This window comes from Hydra vulgaris, chromosome 10 (genome assembly GCF_038396675.1).
Source record: "Hydra vulgaris chromosome 10, alternate assembly HydraT2T_AEP".
Taxonomy (NCBI): Eukaryota; Metazoa; Cnidaria; class Hydrozoa; order Anthoathecata; family Hydridae; genus Hydra; species Hydra vulgaris.
The window spans coordinates 4,723,782-4,741,647 of record NC_088929.1 but is presented as its reverse complement, the minus strand read 5'-3'; the positions used below and the strand labels follow the sequence as shown (position 1 = coordinate 4,741,647).

At 33.4% G+C, this 17,866-nt stretch overlaps 1 protein-coding gene across 1 annotated transcript; it reads right to left on the bottom strand.

The window, feature by feature from the left end:
• Nucleotides 1-7,060: 7,060 nt before the first annotated feature.
• LOC136086071 (zinc finger MYM-type protein 5-like) lies at nucleotides 7,061-7,549 on the bottom strand. The gene has a single exon (XM_065808339.1). The coding sequence runs from the start codon at nucleotides 7,547-7,549 to the stop codon at nucleotides 7,061-7,063; it is 489 nt and encodes a 162-aa protein (XP_065664411.1).
• Between the last annotated feature and the right edge of the window lie 10,317 nt (nucleotides 7,550-17,866).

The following is a 17,866-nucleotide window of genomic DNA, read 5'->3' as shown; positions in this document are numbered from 1 at the left end:
AATAGCTGCATTTGATGAGTTGTATGGGGAGCGAGACTTAGTGACATAATTTCACTTTCACTGCAGTATTTTGTCCAGATGCACTTATAATTCTCACAAAGATGACTAATTCTCCTTTCAGCTGTTGCAGCTGTGAAACTAGTTTTTTCCAGTAGTAGAAACAACTTCCATTGGTTTCATTGTTTGTCGAACCGGTCTCATTGAAATTAAATATTCTTTCTGGGGCAAATGTGTACCGTTGCATTACTTTTCTCAGGTTTATGAAAAAATCCACTTCAAATTGATTAAAACCAGTGCTTCTACTCAAGCTTGTTCTTTCTGATTTTCTTATAGAAAATGTTGGGTGACGTGCCACAAACCCTCGTTGTCATCTGTTCTTTGCTTGGCTTTTTTGTTGCCACTCTGAAAGCGTTTTGCAATTAGGCAAAACAGAAGCATACTCATAGATCAACTTTTCAATATGAACATATGTAAGTCCATAATTTAAGCCAGAGTATCTTTTAACATAAGCTTCTAGCTCAGTTTCCTGCTCTGTTATAAATACTTGTCTATTAGTATACTTTTTCGCATATCTTGGCGATTCTTTTTCACTCTCATTGCCAGAGTCATTCAAATTTTGTAAATTTTGTCTCAAATACTTTTCTTTGGGTTTTTTTTCTAATATTTTTTTATTCAACTTTGTAATGTGGAACTCTTTATAAAATAGGACCTAGCGGCCTCTCGCTCGGAGTATGTCCCATTAAAATGACCAATAATTGCTTGGTTAATACTATTTTCATCTATTTGGTTCATGTTAGTTTTCAAAATTCGTTTTCGAGGCATATCTAAAACCAAAAACAATATTTTAAAACATAAAGGAAGCATTCGGCTACGGCCGATTGCTCACCCGAGATATACGGACGAATGCTCCCTAGTACACCAAGTGAGAGAAATATATTTGTAAAAAAACTATTTGAGTTTATAAATTAGCATTGACAATTTTTTTAATTCTAAAATATTTGAAGTAATTAGACAGAAAAAAAGATGTTGACAAAAACATCATTTTAAACAAAATATATGAAAGTAACTAAAAGAAAAAATTCTTACCATTAGATGTATTTTTTAACTTTTTCTTTAAACAAATGCTAATGCTAACTAAACACGTCTTTTATCCATATGGATAACAAATGATAGACGATCCTAAAAGCGCCGTAATTTTGCGGGTAATTTAAATCAAATAGAAAATAAATACCCTGAATGAATGCTCCCTGTGGCCGAATGCTCCCCTCTTTCCCCTACTTTTAATTTTAATGTCGTCTAAATTAATTTTTAAAAATGTTATTTTCGCTCAGAAAACTGTAGTTTAAATTACTAATTTCTGAGCGAAAATTGTAATTTAAACTACAAGGATTTGCCAAGGATTTCATTTTTAAGCTCCATTTTAAATTTGAAGTGGTTATAACCACACAAGTGGTCATTTTAGGGGTTGTCAAAGGTGGTAAGGGGATGTCTCGATAGTTTTTAAAATAGATGGGGCATGTTGAATGTCTAAATATAGGTAATTGTGGTCAAGGAATTCGAATTAGGTCTATTCAGTCTTCAGGAGTGGTCATAACCGCTAAAGTGGTCATTTTAGGGGTGATCAAGAGTGATCCTGGAATATCCCGATGGTTTATCAATTAGATAATATATTTTTTATGTCTAAATATAGGTAGTTAAGATCGGAAAATTCAAATCTGGTCATATTTTGTCTCTGGAAGTGATCATAACCAAACAGGTGGTCAGTTTATGGGTAGTCAAGGGTGATCTTGGGATGTCTCAATGGTTTTTAATTAGATTAAGCAGTTGTGTGTCTAAATATAGATAAATAAGGTTGGGTACTTTTGCTCTCCAGTGATTATGATTGCACAGTTAGGTGTGGCCATGGGTTGTCAAAAAGATATCTTCTATTGTTTCTTGATATTGTAAATATAAACATTATAACGTTCAATAAAATTGAGCTTTATTAACTTAACGTTTTTTTTTATAAATAAGAATCTAGGTGATGACATAATACATTAGTGCATCAAGAGAAGTGATGTACTCGGTACACGGTTTGGATTCGGGGACCCGGTAAATTGGCTGTTTTTCGGGTACCCGGAATTGGCCATATTATTGCAGTGCCCGGCACCGGGTATCTTAAAAGAAATTTTTAATAAAAGTTAACCATAAGTGCAGTAACTATTTTTTAAGTGGTACTTTAAATTATGTTGAAATATTATTAACAAGATTGCTTTTAGTTTAAACTTCAACAGCAAATAAGATACCAAAAGTCTTTGTCTATGTAAAAAGTTCAATGGGAAAGTTTGTTTCAACTTTACAAAACTGTAAAGTTGAAACAAATTGATGACTTAATCCGCAAACCAGCCAACTCCATGTTTGGTCGATTTCTCGATTTTGATGCCATTTTGTTGATCTTTTCTATGATACACAAAACGGTCAAAATTCAAATAAAGTTATAAATACGTTAAATCACCCGCACATATACCAGCCAACTTCAGGTTTACAAAAAAAAATTCACCAATCCAGGTAACTTCCACCCATTTGGTCTTTTTGTATTGGGAAATGTCAGATGGCGGATTCGTTTTACAACAGCTCCTGCTTTAGGTTCCTAAAATAATTTAAATTTGAAGTTTTTATTATATGTAAGGACCTGAATCAATACAAGGTAAGACACTTTGACTTTTTAAAGCATATTTGTTTCAAAAACAGTTAAATTTAGTTTTATAATTACATTTTTCGTTACCAATGGAGTTAGCTTATTTGCAAAATGAAGTTGTGAATTATTATGTTGCAGTTACCTATTTTGTTCTCTTATTTATTCAGAATTATTCTCTTTTTTTTCAGAATCAACTCCTTGTGTTTATTAATAATATATTTGGTCATATTGCAGTTATTTTTAATACCTGAATTCATGATATTGAGTACATGAACTCCTTGAAATGAATAAAATATACTTGATTTTTTAGAATGTCATTTAGTGGAGAAATACAGGGTGATTTTTCAAATTTGCATTAAGACAGTTCCATCGAAACAATACCTTTTTTGATCTTTGACGAAGATTTTATGTTACCAAATTACACTACTGTTTTCGATGTGGAGATTTTCTCAGCGCATGACACACCCACAAGTGGGATTGGAGTCTCCAGTCAAGCTCTTGTGCCAAGTCAGGATCCACAAATACCTTGCGGTATATTTAATAGCTCCCAGTGGCGTTGCTAGGTAACCAAAGGCCCTGGAGCAAATTAAAAAATGGGGCCCCACTGCTATGTAAAATGATTAGGTTTTATCAAATAAAAATATGAAACAAATACTTTAAAAATGCTAAGCTACTTAAGCTCATTTTTGTGCGCTGCAGGACAGGGAGAATAGGGAGAGACTGCAGGGAAGGTAATAAAAATATTAAACAGTAACAATATTTGTTACTGTTTATTATTTTTTCTTACAAATGGGTATCAATACCATATTTTTTTGCAGTTTCACTGGCTTTGCAGTTAAATAATTCGAAATCATTTCTATAAATTTGCAACTTTGCTTTGGTCTCTGCTAAAACTTTACTTGTCTCGCCCAAATTGATGTCGCATTTTTGTAAATTTTGGATGCATAATAGATGTCGTTCAATACACTGTGCATGAATTCGCAAAGCAACACGAACTCAAAATTTAGCATTTTTGTTTTAATAGTCTCTGCTTCACTACGCTCATCTTTATTAGGAATCTTTAGAACTATTTCTGATAATGCTTTGATAATATCAAAATAACGAAGTTTTATTGCAGATATCGTATTGACCCTAATAGATCATCAAGTCGGATTTAGTTTTTTTAGAGTGGTGTCCGATTCGCCAGTGAATTTTGACAGTAGATCCCAACGTTTGATGCTGTTACCAAAAAAGTTATACAAATCTTGCAACGTTGCGAAAATAATCTGTATTTCCACACAACCTCTACCGGCATCATTTATCACTAAACTTAAATTATGAGTGGCACAATGTACGTACTCTGAGTTAGGCTGGATATCCTTAGTATGTTTTGTATACTATTATACACACCACTCATCACACTGGCTCTATGAATGCCTTACCCCACACATTTTTTTAAATCAATATTTTTGTCAATAAATAATGTTGTCACTTGGTTGACTAAATCTACTGCGCCATGTTTGATGGCTGTATAAAAGCCTAGAAACACTTCTTTTACTTCTATATCAATTGGCTGTCCATTTTCCGATCTGGTTTTTACTGCATACCTTACAACAATGCTTAGCTGATCTGCTGATCTACCTTCGATATGTCCTGTGTCGTATCCATTATGATGGCAAAAAACGGTGACGCTCTAATTTGTTCTAGTAGATGGGTTTCGAGTTTGGTTCCCAAACTCTCAATCATTTCATTTTGAATTGTTGCAGTCAGATACCTTGTAGATCCAAAAACATAAAAAAACACAATTTCAAAAAAGTCCTGATATTAAACAGTTAATAATTATAAAAAAAATAAAACGATAAAAAAACTTAGAAATAATTATTATTAACTTTGGGCATATCCAAAACTTGCCGCAAAATGTGATCATATCGGGCATCTACAAAGGACAGAGAATTTCCGTGGTATCCTTCCTGACTTAAGTCTTCTTGATGTCCTCTCCGTTTTTTTTTCCAAATTTCATACACAGCACATGCTTCCGAATGGCCGCTCGAACAACTGTGTTATTTAATTCTTTCTGATAAATGCTTCTAATCTCGAATTCCCACTGGGTTTCTTCTTTTTAAACACGATTTCAGTTTTCTAATTTATTGAAACAATACAATATTAGATAATCTAATATTGTATTGTTTATACAGTATATAATATAACAATATAATATAATTAGTGCCTGGCAACGAATAAATTTTTTAATCGCGACTAATCACACGATTTGATGGTTTGCTAGCATCAAGAGTGTGTGCTGCTTTTAAGTGATACTTCAAACTTGAAGCACCACAATGATAAGAAAATTCAGCTTTGCAGTGGTTACAAATAGCTTTATTTTTATCAACTCCACCGTCTGGAAAAAGTTTAAAATAAAAACGCCCATTTAAGAGTTCTGTACCTTTTTCCATTTTTTCTGTTCACACAAGGTATTTTCTGTTTCAAATTAGTCTACATTAAAAAAACAAAGTTTCACTTGAATCAAACAAACAAATAAAAAAGTTTATGTCTTTACACGGTTTTTGACAAAAGTTGCAAATAATTTACTAAAATTATTTGCTTGATTGTTAAAAAAATAACTACGTGCAAGTTTAGAACGTTTTTGAATGTTTTTGACCGAAAAAGAATTTTTTTATCATAAAAACATTTAGTCAAAAACATTCAAAAACGTTCTAAAATTTTTATGAACTCTTTCGCTTTCAACAGTAGAAGAAATATACAACTATAATAACTTTTCCGATTATATTCAGGGCCGTACCGAGCCAATTTTGCGCTTCGGGCAAGAAAAAAAAATTGCGCCCCCTCTTCCCCTCCCTTCCCCCTCCCCCTCCTTTATTTATGAATATTTATGAATGAGCTGCAAAATGTCGATCGGGCTAGATTTTTCAAAGTTGTCCATCATTGCGGCAGCTTGATATTCAAAGCTTGCCATTTCTGACTGGAAATCGGAAGAATCTAAATCTGCCTTGTCAATTTGAGATAAACTTGCAGCTTTTTTCTTGAGTTCATCCACTGAACTTTTAGAGAGTGAATGCCCACTGAGGTAGCCAAAATCAGAGGATACATCAGACATCAGCCTCAAACCGCCACTCTATTTGTGTAATAATGCTGTGAAACTCAAAGTTGCACTGAGATCCGAATTGAGAATCCGCTGTGAGAAGGTGAGAGTCATCTTCAGCTTCATAAAGTGCTAATCGCTTCACTTTGCGCTTCCTCTTAATTGGAAAGCCACCATCAATTCCGCTCTGGTTAGCTTTTTCTGTGACATCTTTAATAATATTGTCCACCCTAACATCTCAAAAATTCTGAATGAAAGCCTTCAACCATTTCATTTTTTTTACGGCAATGTCAATTGAAATGGTTTTTGACTGAAGCAGTTTGTTTTCCCGGTCAATTAGAGAAAGAATTCGACACCAGAAATCCAACAAACACAATAAACTGAAATCAATATGAATGAGAAGTTCTTTTGCACTGCTAACTGTGACAGCATTTGTCATGGGATTGTGGATAATGGATTCCAAAACTTGAAGAACATCTTTGATTTATCTGTGCAATGGTGTAATTGCTTCTTTTTTGGTAGACCATCTTGTGTCACTATTTCCCTTTAATGAGATGGTCAACGTTTTCATCAGTTTTTCCCATCTTGGCGTGAAGCTTGAAAAAAAGTTAAAGATGGCTTGAACCTTTCCAAAAAACGTAATCATGAGTGGGGAAACCTCAGCAACATGAACACCAACAAGATTTAAAGTGTGAGCTGCGCATGGAACAAATCTTGCTGACTCATTAAGAGAATGGATGTGAGCTTTGACGCCATTGTATTTTCCAGACATATTGGCTCCATTGTCATAGCCTTGGCCCCGGCAATCGGAAATGCTTAGACCATCCTTCTCCAATTTTTCACTTATCTCTGTTGCGAGACCTTTTCCGGTTTTTTGGTGAGATTCAATGAAGTCCACAAAGCTTTTCTTAATTGTGCAGGTTTCATCACTGATGCAGACATACCTGATGATCTGAGTCATCTGCTCTTCAAACAGAACAGAGTAGTATTTAGCTTCTTTGATGTTTGACAAAATTTCTTTCCTGACTTTCTGCCCAAGTAACTCAATCAGCTCATTTTGAATTCAAGGAGAAAAGTAGGATGTTGTGGTTTTTTTTGCTTTAACGGACGCAATGTGTTCAGCCACTAAAAGATAATAATGGCTAATCAACTCAATTAAGCTCAGAAAAATGCCACTGTTTTGTTGACCGATGTCTTCTGTTGTTCCCCGAAGGGCAAGATTGTTCTTGGCACAGAAAAAAATTGCACCAACAATCACTTTTAAGATATCTCTCCGTTTTTTTTATCTCTCCACTAATAACTCTCTACAGATCAGAATTCAGGGTCTTTCCTTCCTTGAGGTTTTTTTCAAGAGTTTTCCGATCAGAATAGCATCTTTGGTGTTCATTGTTGTTTTCATGCTTGGGAATTCTTGGGTTAAGTTTTTTCCAGTCACAAAACCCTTTAGAAATTTCTGAGAAATTGTTGGTTTTTGTTGTTAAAAATAACAAACAGCAAAAACAAAATAAAGAATCTTTTTTATTGCTGTACTGCAGCCAAGTGCGAACAAATTTTTTACCGTTGGGATGAATTTTTTCATACCATTTTGAGCTGAAGTGTCGCATTCTGTTGTCAAAATCACACAGCGTGTTTGGGAAAAATTCTCTTCTGTCTTGCTCTGGCCTATGCTCAATCAAAAAGCATCTTGTTTTGTCCGTTATTTTAGGCCATGTTGCTGGATCCCTATGTTGAAAATTTTCTTCCGAGGCCACTGGAATTTCTGAGATTTCTGAATGAAGTTCATCCTCGTCCATTTCAGCTGGGCCTGAAAGCTAGGCATTTTCATCTTCCCTGGTTGGTTCTGAATCAGTTGTGCAAAATTCTTCTTGACTTTGGCTGATGAAAATCTCCTCTTCAATTAATTCCAAATGATGATCTAAAATCAATTAAAGTCAATTATAGGATCTGTTGAATTGTCATTAATTTCAATACAAATATCCTCTGAAATAATTTGTTTCTCCACTGAGTTTGTTATCAACCACTTTTTTAAACAGTTTTGTAGTTTCTCGTCACTTAAATTCTTAAATTCAGCACCAGATAACTTTTGGGTTCGACTCATAATAGAATTATAATGCTCAAAAGTTATCAAAGGTATATTAGTGTTATAGGGCGCTTTTTTGTTCAGTATATGAGCTTTAATATTTAAGAGTTTGTGTCAAGAGGCGGAATTTTAATTAATTTTCTTATCAACAGCAGCGACGCCGTGAAAATTAGTTTCATAAACTGATTATTGTTTTTTTAATTTATTAAAGTTTGCGCCCTCCTAATTTTGGCGCCTCAGGCCGCGGCCCAGCCGGCCCCGCCCTTGGTACGGCTCTGATTATGTTAAGTATAATTATGCACATATTAATTTAGAAAGCTTATTTTGTCCATAGTTAATAATTTTTTTATTTATATAAATGAAATTTTTATAAATAAACTTAACATAAATATATGAAATAACATATCTTTTGACAATTTAATAATCACGCAAGCTAAAATAATTTTAAACATTTTAAACAAATTTGTTTTAGAATTGACGAGCTGCAGCTCTCAAAGGCTTTCATTAGTTTAAACGCGTGATGAGGCCCACTCCAAACAGCCAGTAGCTTACTGATTAACATCCCATCCCCTGCTGTGACCCAGCCTGGGTCACCCAGGGTTTTGTGGGTGTATTTAGAAGCAATAAGCAACGGACTTTCAAAATAATAATAACAACAAATTAAAAGTGCGTTAACGCGTGATAAAATAATTATCGGCTTTAATTTATTAACATAATCACTGACGATGTTAAAAGTAAAATAAAAGGAAAGAGAAACACACTGATACGCTACAAGTGTCGTTGGGGAATGACGCACATATCACTATCTGTCAAATTGACAACACTGCCAACTTACAGGAAGAATTTAGGGGAATTCCCTAGGCATAAATTTTGAAATTCTCTCAACTAAGTTGTCATGATTTAAGTGGGGTTGCAAGTTGCAACCTGTTATATTTATTTTGAAAATGGGAGAAATTTCCAAAAGTTCAGTTCGATCGAGATTTCTTGTAAGGATTCCAGGGCCCCATGAGCTTGAGGGCCCCGGGTCCGCGTAGCATCTAGGTTGGTACGCTGCTGACAGCTCCCCATCGATAAACAATGACATAGGCGACGAAAGAGTATATAACGCTCACTTGGTGCCATATTCTGATGGTGATGAAAGAGGAACAAAAAAAGTCAAATGACGAAAAAGATGTCAGGTTACAGATCCACGTGGAAAGATCGGAAAAATTTTGCCAATCGAGAAAAGAGACAAAAATTTTAGGTCGCAAAAGAATAGGCGATAAAGTAATCACTGATCACGGTTTAGAGATTTGGAGTTCTAATGTCAATGAAATACCTTATGAAAATCTTTTTAGGTGGTAATTGTGTATACTAATTGTAGCACAAAATGAGTAGTTTCAAAATCCTGCATCAAAATCCAATGGATTTGTTTGATATTTAAGTTTTTATCCAAAAGTTCCTTTCATATACGCTACGAATAGCTTTTAAGACCAAAATACTTGTTTTCGAGAAACTTTTATAAAACATGATATCTGGATCTGTAAAAATAGAGACTTTTTATTTTTATTCATTTATTTCCTACAAGACTTCACTTACGAGATAAATAACAACTTTCTTTCTGATAATTGATTAGATTACTCTTCATGGAAAAACACATGGAAAGCAAATGTTTCAAACTTTTTTTTCTGAAATAAATTATGTAAAAAATCTTTCTAGTTCAGAGTTTAGATTTTCTTGCTGTTATACTCAGTTACACATTTCAGGAGATGCTTAGGTAGGAAGAATCTCGTTTGTACCTATCCCAATGAACCTTGAAGTTCGTGTGCAAGGCTTCTGTTGCCTGCTCATCGAAGAGGCTCAATCCCATTTTTTTTGTCTTGATGAACTGAGGCACATGGAAAAATACTGAATGCGCTTTAGGGGTAACTGAAATTGGAAGTTTAATGCAGCTCTGTTGGAATTGATCAATCTTGGATTCGTGATCAAGGTCCAAATTCTGGCCAAAGCAAGAAATCAAAACATCCTTAAATAGCGTATGTGTTTGAATGAAGCCATAAGCTTGAGCAAAATTTTCCTTTTCTGAAAGCAGTTTGAGTTTGCTCACACCTCTCAAGAGCTTCATGCAGTCATTTCCATTGAAATGACCACCATGGAAAGGCTGGATGGGAATGTGAAGTGGTGTGGGCCGTTCCTTGGCTTTGGGTCAAAGATCACAAAGAGTTTTGATCAGGTAATTTACAACATCAAGTAGCAAACGAAGCTCCATGGGTGGAATAGCCTCAAGGACGAGCTTGTCATCTGGAAAATCGAGTATTGACTAGTGAACAAAATTTTTGAAGTCCTTTGATTTTCTCAAATCTGCTCCTGCTCTGATGAATTCAGAATGTTGTCTTCTAATCTCACCAAAAGTTCTCAGGTGGCCACGGTTTTGTAGATTTGGTGATGAGGCATCACATCAACAACATGGATGCTTGCTGCTGTGAGACTGTTTTCCACATAAAATGTTTGCCAGCTTGAGATCGCGAGAAATGATGAGAGAATCTTTCTGACATTCTTCTTAACTTGAATGAGATTCAAAATAGCCTTCACATTATGATAGCTCTCTGAAGTGTTTTGTGCAAGTACTATCAGGATTTGTTGCTTTATACTTGTTACTTTGGTTAAGGGTTGAGACATCAGTTTCATAGTTTTCTGAACTGGGCTGTTTAGTGGCGTTTCATCCTCCTCCAAAACAATGTGAGTGAAGCTTACTTTCATAAAGGAGCCTCCTCTATCAATTCCCAATTTCAAAATAGCAGATTCTGTTAATTTTCGAGCTGATTTAAAGGCTTCATTGGGACTGCTGAGACTTTGGCAATGAACCACCTGGCATGATCCCTTATTTTCTGCTAGAGTTATGCTGCTGACAAGAAATTGATCATAAAGCTTTTGGCCAGCTTGAGCAAACTTTAGAGGGAAACTTGGCTCCACCAATCTTACAGGACTAATTTGATTCAGGGCTGAGCCAAGTTTTTGCATTCCATTGTTGGACAGTTCAGTATTCTGCTGTATTTGAACCATATTTTCCGTTGTAAGAGGTTCTTTAAAGAGTTGCTGAGCTGATCATGGACCTAAACAAAAAAAATAGAAAGTTCAAAATTAATCAAACTAGATAAAGCTTTGAGAATTCAATTTAGAACAAAATATAACAAGAATATTTTTAAAGTAAATTAAATTAGAATCAATTAAGAGTATTGAAAGAGCATTTTTAATTTACTTTAATTTTGCCTCTCCCTATTTAGTCCTATTGAAATATTTGATTAACAAGTTCAAAGTTTTTTTATATTAAACTAACAATATCAAACCAGCACAATATACCTCTTCTCATAGACAACATCTTTCCACTTGGTTGATAGTTCCATTTGGAGAGGCACTTTTAGAAGTCAAAACTGCTGATGCAACTTTCTCTGCTCCTACGGGATCTGCAGCTGCAATTTTGTCAGATTTCCATGGCGAGTTTCTAAAGTGCAGTTGTGAGGAAGCCCACGTCCAATAATTGACAAGCACTTTGTGCAACGCTTTTCAGAGTCTCAAAAACATTAGAAAATCGAGTTGCAGGTTTGATTAAAATTGTCTCAAAGTGGTAAAGTTTTGGCACAACGGTTGTTTTCCCATCACAAAGCTTTCCGATCTGAGATCGGCATGAGATACAACTTGTTAAAGGCACTCTCTTATCATTGAAATCAAGATCTTTTTGGATTTGTTGAAGGATTTTTGATTTGTAGTTTTCGGTCAGCTATTGGTTACCTTTTTTCATGCAAATCACACAAACAAATTTTCTGCATTCTTCATGGGTCTTTGCAAACGTTGTCATCTTCAAACTTAACAAATATATTCACAAAACCTTGTTTACGATTTTCTTTGTTTTGTACAAGTGACTCTTCCGGAAAAAACTCTGGATACGGACACAAGCTTCGAGCTTTCAAAAATGCTCTTGAATCAACGTAATAAATCAAATTTTGAAAAAAGTTATAAAAATAAGAAAACTTAAATATTTGATTGGCAACATTTTTTGTTTTATTAATTATTTTCACATTGCATGTTTACTGTATGAAATTAGCACTGAAAAAGTCCGAATTTAGATCTTTAAATACTTGGAGATACAAATTTCCGTTTGGATGTTAATGAGGGATTTTAAAACACCTCAATATGGAATTTTATAGACATGTACTATTACCAACTAAAAGGATTTTCATAAGGTATTTCATTGATATTAGGACCCCAAAAAAAAGTACAAAAAGAATAAAACCAAGGTGTAAATGCGCACCAAACAAAAAAATCTGACTTTCAATGTTTGGATATTTTAGAGACAGATCAAACGGAAATCTATGTAAGTATTTAGAAGATGGCTTAGGGAGAAAAGAAGGCGAATGCTTATAGTCTTACCTAATGTTTTCCTACAAAAAAACCGAGAGACAGAAAGGACGCTTTAAAATTCAAAAGACTTAGCTCAATTTAAGGAAAGAAGAAAAATTGTACGGAGTTAATGTTCTTAAACACTATGTGCATTGGAAAATTATCCGTGTGGGGTTGCAAACAATCTAGATCAATCTTCAACCAAAAAGTATTGGTAGTCACACCGAAGGCTAGAGAGAATCCATTTCATTTAAAAGTAGCTTTACTCAAAGATTTTTTTGAAAGTTTGCCAAAAATGGAATCGCACTTTGTCGCAGATCAACTTCTTAGAAATATGTTTTACTCGAATAGTCTGCAAAAAAATCCCTTTATAATTTTTATGTGAACGAATGGTGTTTATCGTACAACATTGACCATTTGTTTGTAGCAAGATTCAACTCCACTATGTAGACTGAAAATATTGCTCTATTCCACTCTATTTTTAAAATTGATGGACAAGCAGTTTTGCCCAAGTCAAACGCTTCTTCTCAGTATTATAAAACTAAGCTATGTGTTTATAACCTTTGTTTATTTGATCTTACAACTAAAGCCAGATACTCTTACTTGCGGAATGAAATTGAGGGAGGACTAAATGCTGAAGAATATGCAAGCATAATGGAAAAATTTATTATCCAGAAATTTCTTCCCAGACTCAACAGCCAAAACAATATTAAATTTATTATATATAGTGATGGTTGCGTGTCACAAAATAAAACTTCAATATTGTCAAATACTTTAATAAATGTAGTAATTTCAAAGCAAATAAACATTGAGCAGAAGTATTTAGAGTTTGGACACACCTCTAAATGCTTCCTCTGAATGGAGACTGACTCAATGCATGCATGTATAGAAAAAAATCTCAAAAATAAAGTTATTAATATACCTGTAGAATACTACATAATTTGTAGAAGTGCTTGTAAAAGCCAGAACCCGATTATGTTTCTTACGTGATAAATTCATTTTTCAAATCATTTGACTCAATAAAATTTTATAAATCAATAAGACCTGGAAAAATAAAAGCGGACCCCAAGGTATTGTTTTATCAAACATTTACATACATTTTTCTTTAAGTCATTGAATTTTTTTACTTAAAGGTATTTGGATTTATTACTAACAGAAAATATGTTTTTAAGGTAACTGACATTCGTGGCATACAAAATAACATGGATGACAACATCTACTTTAAGCTAAGGTTTACTGATTAGTGGTTGTTGCTACCGCAGCGTCGTGACAAAATTACTATCACTAAGGATATTGAACAGTTGCTTAATCTGTACTTCAAAAGACTGAAAACTAAAAACAAGAAATTTCAAGACCTCCAGGGTTTGAAAACTACCCTGCCTTCAGATTATCACGATTTTTATGACAATATTCCATATCACGCATAGCTACTTTTAAAAAATAAATAAATCTTATCTACACTTAAAAAATGTTTTTTTTTTTTCGTAATATGTAACATAATTTTTTTCGTATTTTCAAACCAACTTTATCATTAATGTTATTACAACAATCATTAAATTTACTATGGAAAATCAGCCAACTCCAAAAATAATTTAAAATTTGGCTATAAAAATAATCCAAATCCAATTATTCCTCCTATTTTTATTATTTTTAAGTAATCAATTAAATTAAATATCCATAAAGCTTTATTGTAAACCTATTTTTTAATTAATAATCTACCAAAGCGTGTTACGAAATTTTTATTTTCTATTTAATAATGAAGTTGTTCAGTTTTTTGTTGTTCCTGAACATTTCATACAAATGGAGTATAAATACAATTATTGGTCGTCATTATTCATTTTTAAAGTAAAAAAAAAACGTTTTTTTAAAGATTTAAAGATTTAAACATTTTTTGTACACTTTTAAATATATATATATATAAGATCAAATAAAAAATAGTATTTTGCAATTATTAACTATTAAGAAAAAATGAATTTATTGTGCAAGACAAGATTCAAAGTTATCCGTGATGCAAATCTTTTTCATCCTTTGACGTTTCTCAAGTATTTCGCAATTCCATGGTTTCCATGGCTTCTATAACTGTGTTTATAGTATTAACTATTATATAAAATTCTTTTTAAAACAAATTATTTTTTTGATTAAAAAAACAATTTTTTTTTTAGTTTTTGGTACTTTTGCAAAAACTAAAAAACAATTTTTTTATTTGATTTGCCACCAAATTAAGGTGATAATTTGATGGCAGGATGTGGTTTTGATTTAGCAAATGAGTTACCTAAAGGTATAACTCTTACCATACCACCATTTCTTGAAGGTGATTTGCAACTTACATTAAAAAAAGAATTAGAAACAAGAAAAATAGTATCTATACGAAATAAAGACAAATAAAGTCGAAAATCACATTAAAATTACATAAAATCACTTTTTTCATGTCATTTCCAACCTCTTTTCGGCTAATTTGCATGGAATCTTCTAAAAGACCTTCGTCATGACTTTTAGCCACAAATTAAGATGTCTTATTTTAGACATAAAATGAGATTTTTTATACAAAAATTGAAATATTATGTCTTGGATGAATAAAGTCAGATTCAAATATGCTGTTTTTGCAATATTTTGTCATTGTTTCTATTCAAATAATTGCTTTTATGTAAAATATTATAAGATCCCTTCATTTTATACTTTTCAGATTATAACAAATTTCTTAAAATATATAATGGCCGATGATAATGATGGATTTCCTTGTAAATCTCCAAGGACTAGAAACGGACAGAGTAATGTAAGAGAGAAAAATGAGGAGAGCTCCTTGGTAACTACACGTTGCAGAAGTCTTCCTCCAATGAGATCTCCTAAGACTAACTGGGATTGTCAACCAGGAACCTCAGGTACATCCTTCAACATAAGTTTAGCTCCACGGAGAACTAATAGGTGTAAAAGAACAATCTACATATTTCAGCATCCATTACATATGTTTGCACCAAACAGGTAATTCTTTAAGATTTAATTAAAATAATGAATTGGAAAAGCTTTTTTTAGGTAAAAAACTTTTGAAACAAATATGTAAAGACTTTTATATATGTTTAGACTACCTACACTGGGAGAAGTCTTCGAATATATTGGCTCAGGTCAAGTAAGAATAATCAAAACGAAAAACTATCCTGTGCACAAAAGACAATGTCAAGATCTATGCTTTGCATTAAAGGGGAGTGTACAAAAAGTAACAGGGGAGAATTTACTGGAGTATGCATTCTGAGAGAACTGTTAAGTATTTGGGACAAGGGTGGGTTTGATTCAAGATTTCGGGTTACAGAAGAAGTAGTGAAGAAGCTTGAGAAATCTTATGAACGCTACAAGAAATTGTGTAGTCTTAGAACCCTTATGGAAATAAACAAGATGACAGAAGAGCAATATAAAACTTCAATTTCAGAGAGTTTTGTAAAAGAGAGTTTTATAAAAGAAGCAAACTGTGTTTTTCCTGTTTATAAAACAGACATCTTAAAACTTATAAGAGATGACGAAAATAGAGACAAGCAAGCAAAGACAGAAGATATTGAGTTCCTGAAGAGAGCATTCAAAGGTGAAATGGTTAAATTTGACACTGGGAAAGATAAATCTTATCAAGAAAAAATGATAGCCGGGGAAAAACGAATGTTAGATATGATAGATAGTATGCGTAGAGAAGAACAACATAAAAAAGAAAAACAAGAAAGGTCAAAGAAAAAAGCTATAGAAGACATAGAAAGGATGAAAGATTTTGAGATAGAATTATCTGCAAGTGGTACGAGTGCCACTGATAATGACAGTGAATTTGAGCCTTGCGAAAAAAAAAAGGAAGATCAGTGAAGATAGAGTTTACATGGAGCTTTCAATGAATGATGTTCTTGACAAGTGGGTTCCTTTCTTGACTAGGTACAAGGTCAGTGTTTGAGCTGAAACTTCACTTCTGTCCTCACTTTTCAAGATTGCTGGTGTTGATCTAAATACAGTTCCTGTATTAAAGAGTAGTCTACTTAGAAACAAAATTGTGATTGAAAATGAAGCTAAAATAGTGAGAGAAGAAAATCTGGACAAAGTTCGGGGTTTAAAGGTCGTCATTCATTTTGATACAAAACTGGTCAAACACTATCGAAGTGACAAAAAAATATCTGAAACTGTAGAAAGGCTTGCTCTCAGTATATCATCCTCCAGGTCAATGAAACCTTAGATTTCTTGCTAGGAGTTCTAGAAATTGAGTCATCTAAAGGGCAGGATCAGGCTACAGCTATTCAGAACATATTAGAGTATTATGAGCTCACTGATCAGATCATTGGCTGTAGTGCAGATACAACGGCCTCTAATTCTGGAAAATACAAGGGGGCAATTAAGTTCTTGGTGGATCACGTGCTTAAAAGATCTGTGCTTTGGCTGCTCTTTAGGTAAATAAATATTTTGATAACATATTTTAAAAGTTTGTTGCACTAAACTGTTGCAAAATTATTACATTTTGTGTCTTTTGAAAATTGATCTTTAAAGGCACCATATATCTGAAAGGCATATTTCCCATGCAATAGATTATATTCAAGGTTCAACAAAATCTCCATCACGTGCAATGTATAAAGATTTTCCAAAAATCTGGCCAGAAATAAGAGAAAGGGCAAATAATGTTGATCAGTTGCTGTTTTTCAATTATGGAAAAGAGGAGTATATGGTAGGATTTTCATAGAAGGGTATTAGATACTAAGAACTTCTGCATAACAGCCCTAAAACAAGATTGCTTTCAAAGGGGAGATTATAAAGTTCTTTGTGAGCTAACAATCATTTACCTTGGTGACAATATACCTGGTTTCCAGTTCAAACAATCAAGTGCCCATCATAAAGCAAGGTTCATGGCTGATTATCTATACTTGCTTACAATGCAGTTGACTTCAAAGATTAATTTAAAGTTGAACAATAGTGAGAAAGATATGCTTGAACTGTCAACTGAATTTATTGTCACATTTTATGGAGAATACATTTTAAAGTATTTTCTGGCGGCCCAGGCTGCATCACATGATTTGAATGCTTTTAAGCTAGATTATGAAATGATGCAATAATTTAATTTAATCTTATGAAATGATGCAACAATAAGAAATTTATGCAATAAGCTATATATATCCAAGTATGGTCCCCTGGAAAAGCTGCTCCATGGTCCGTCATAGATGGTACCACAGCTAGTTATTCTTTCAATAGCAAATAGACATTTAGAACAGAAGGAAAGAGCTGGACTAGAAGCTGCTAGGTTTCAATTGTCCGCAACCTGATGATTTTGAACGGGAACAACCTCAAACTCCAACTCATGTGGTTTTGTCAGGCTTTATCATTAAGGACTCCGGTCTGCTCTTCACATACCTAGTAATCAACACATGGATAAAGGATAACTTTGAAAATGATTCCTACAGACATTTTCAACATCATATGGAGAATCTAGCAGTAGTAAATGACAGGGCTGAGCGCCATATAAAACTTGTGAAAGATTTTGTGGCTGAAAGTCATGAAGAAAGTCTTCTACAGGATACCATGCAAGTTGTGCAAAAAAACTGTACAGAGTTTGGAGAAGACATGAAAAAAAATGATTTTATGTCATTTTAATGTGATTTTTTACTTTATTTGTCTTTAATTGTTGTAAATGACAAGCTTGTAC

Excerpts from the sequence above, each read along its gene's own strand:
- LOC136086071 (XM_065808339.1), bottom strand. The coding sequence starts at position 7,549 with ATGGACGAGGATGAACTTCATTCAGAAATCTCAGAAATTCCAGTGGCC.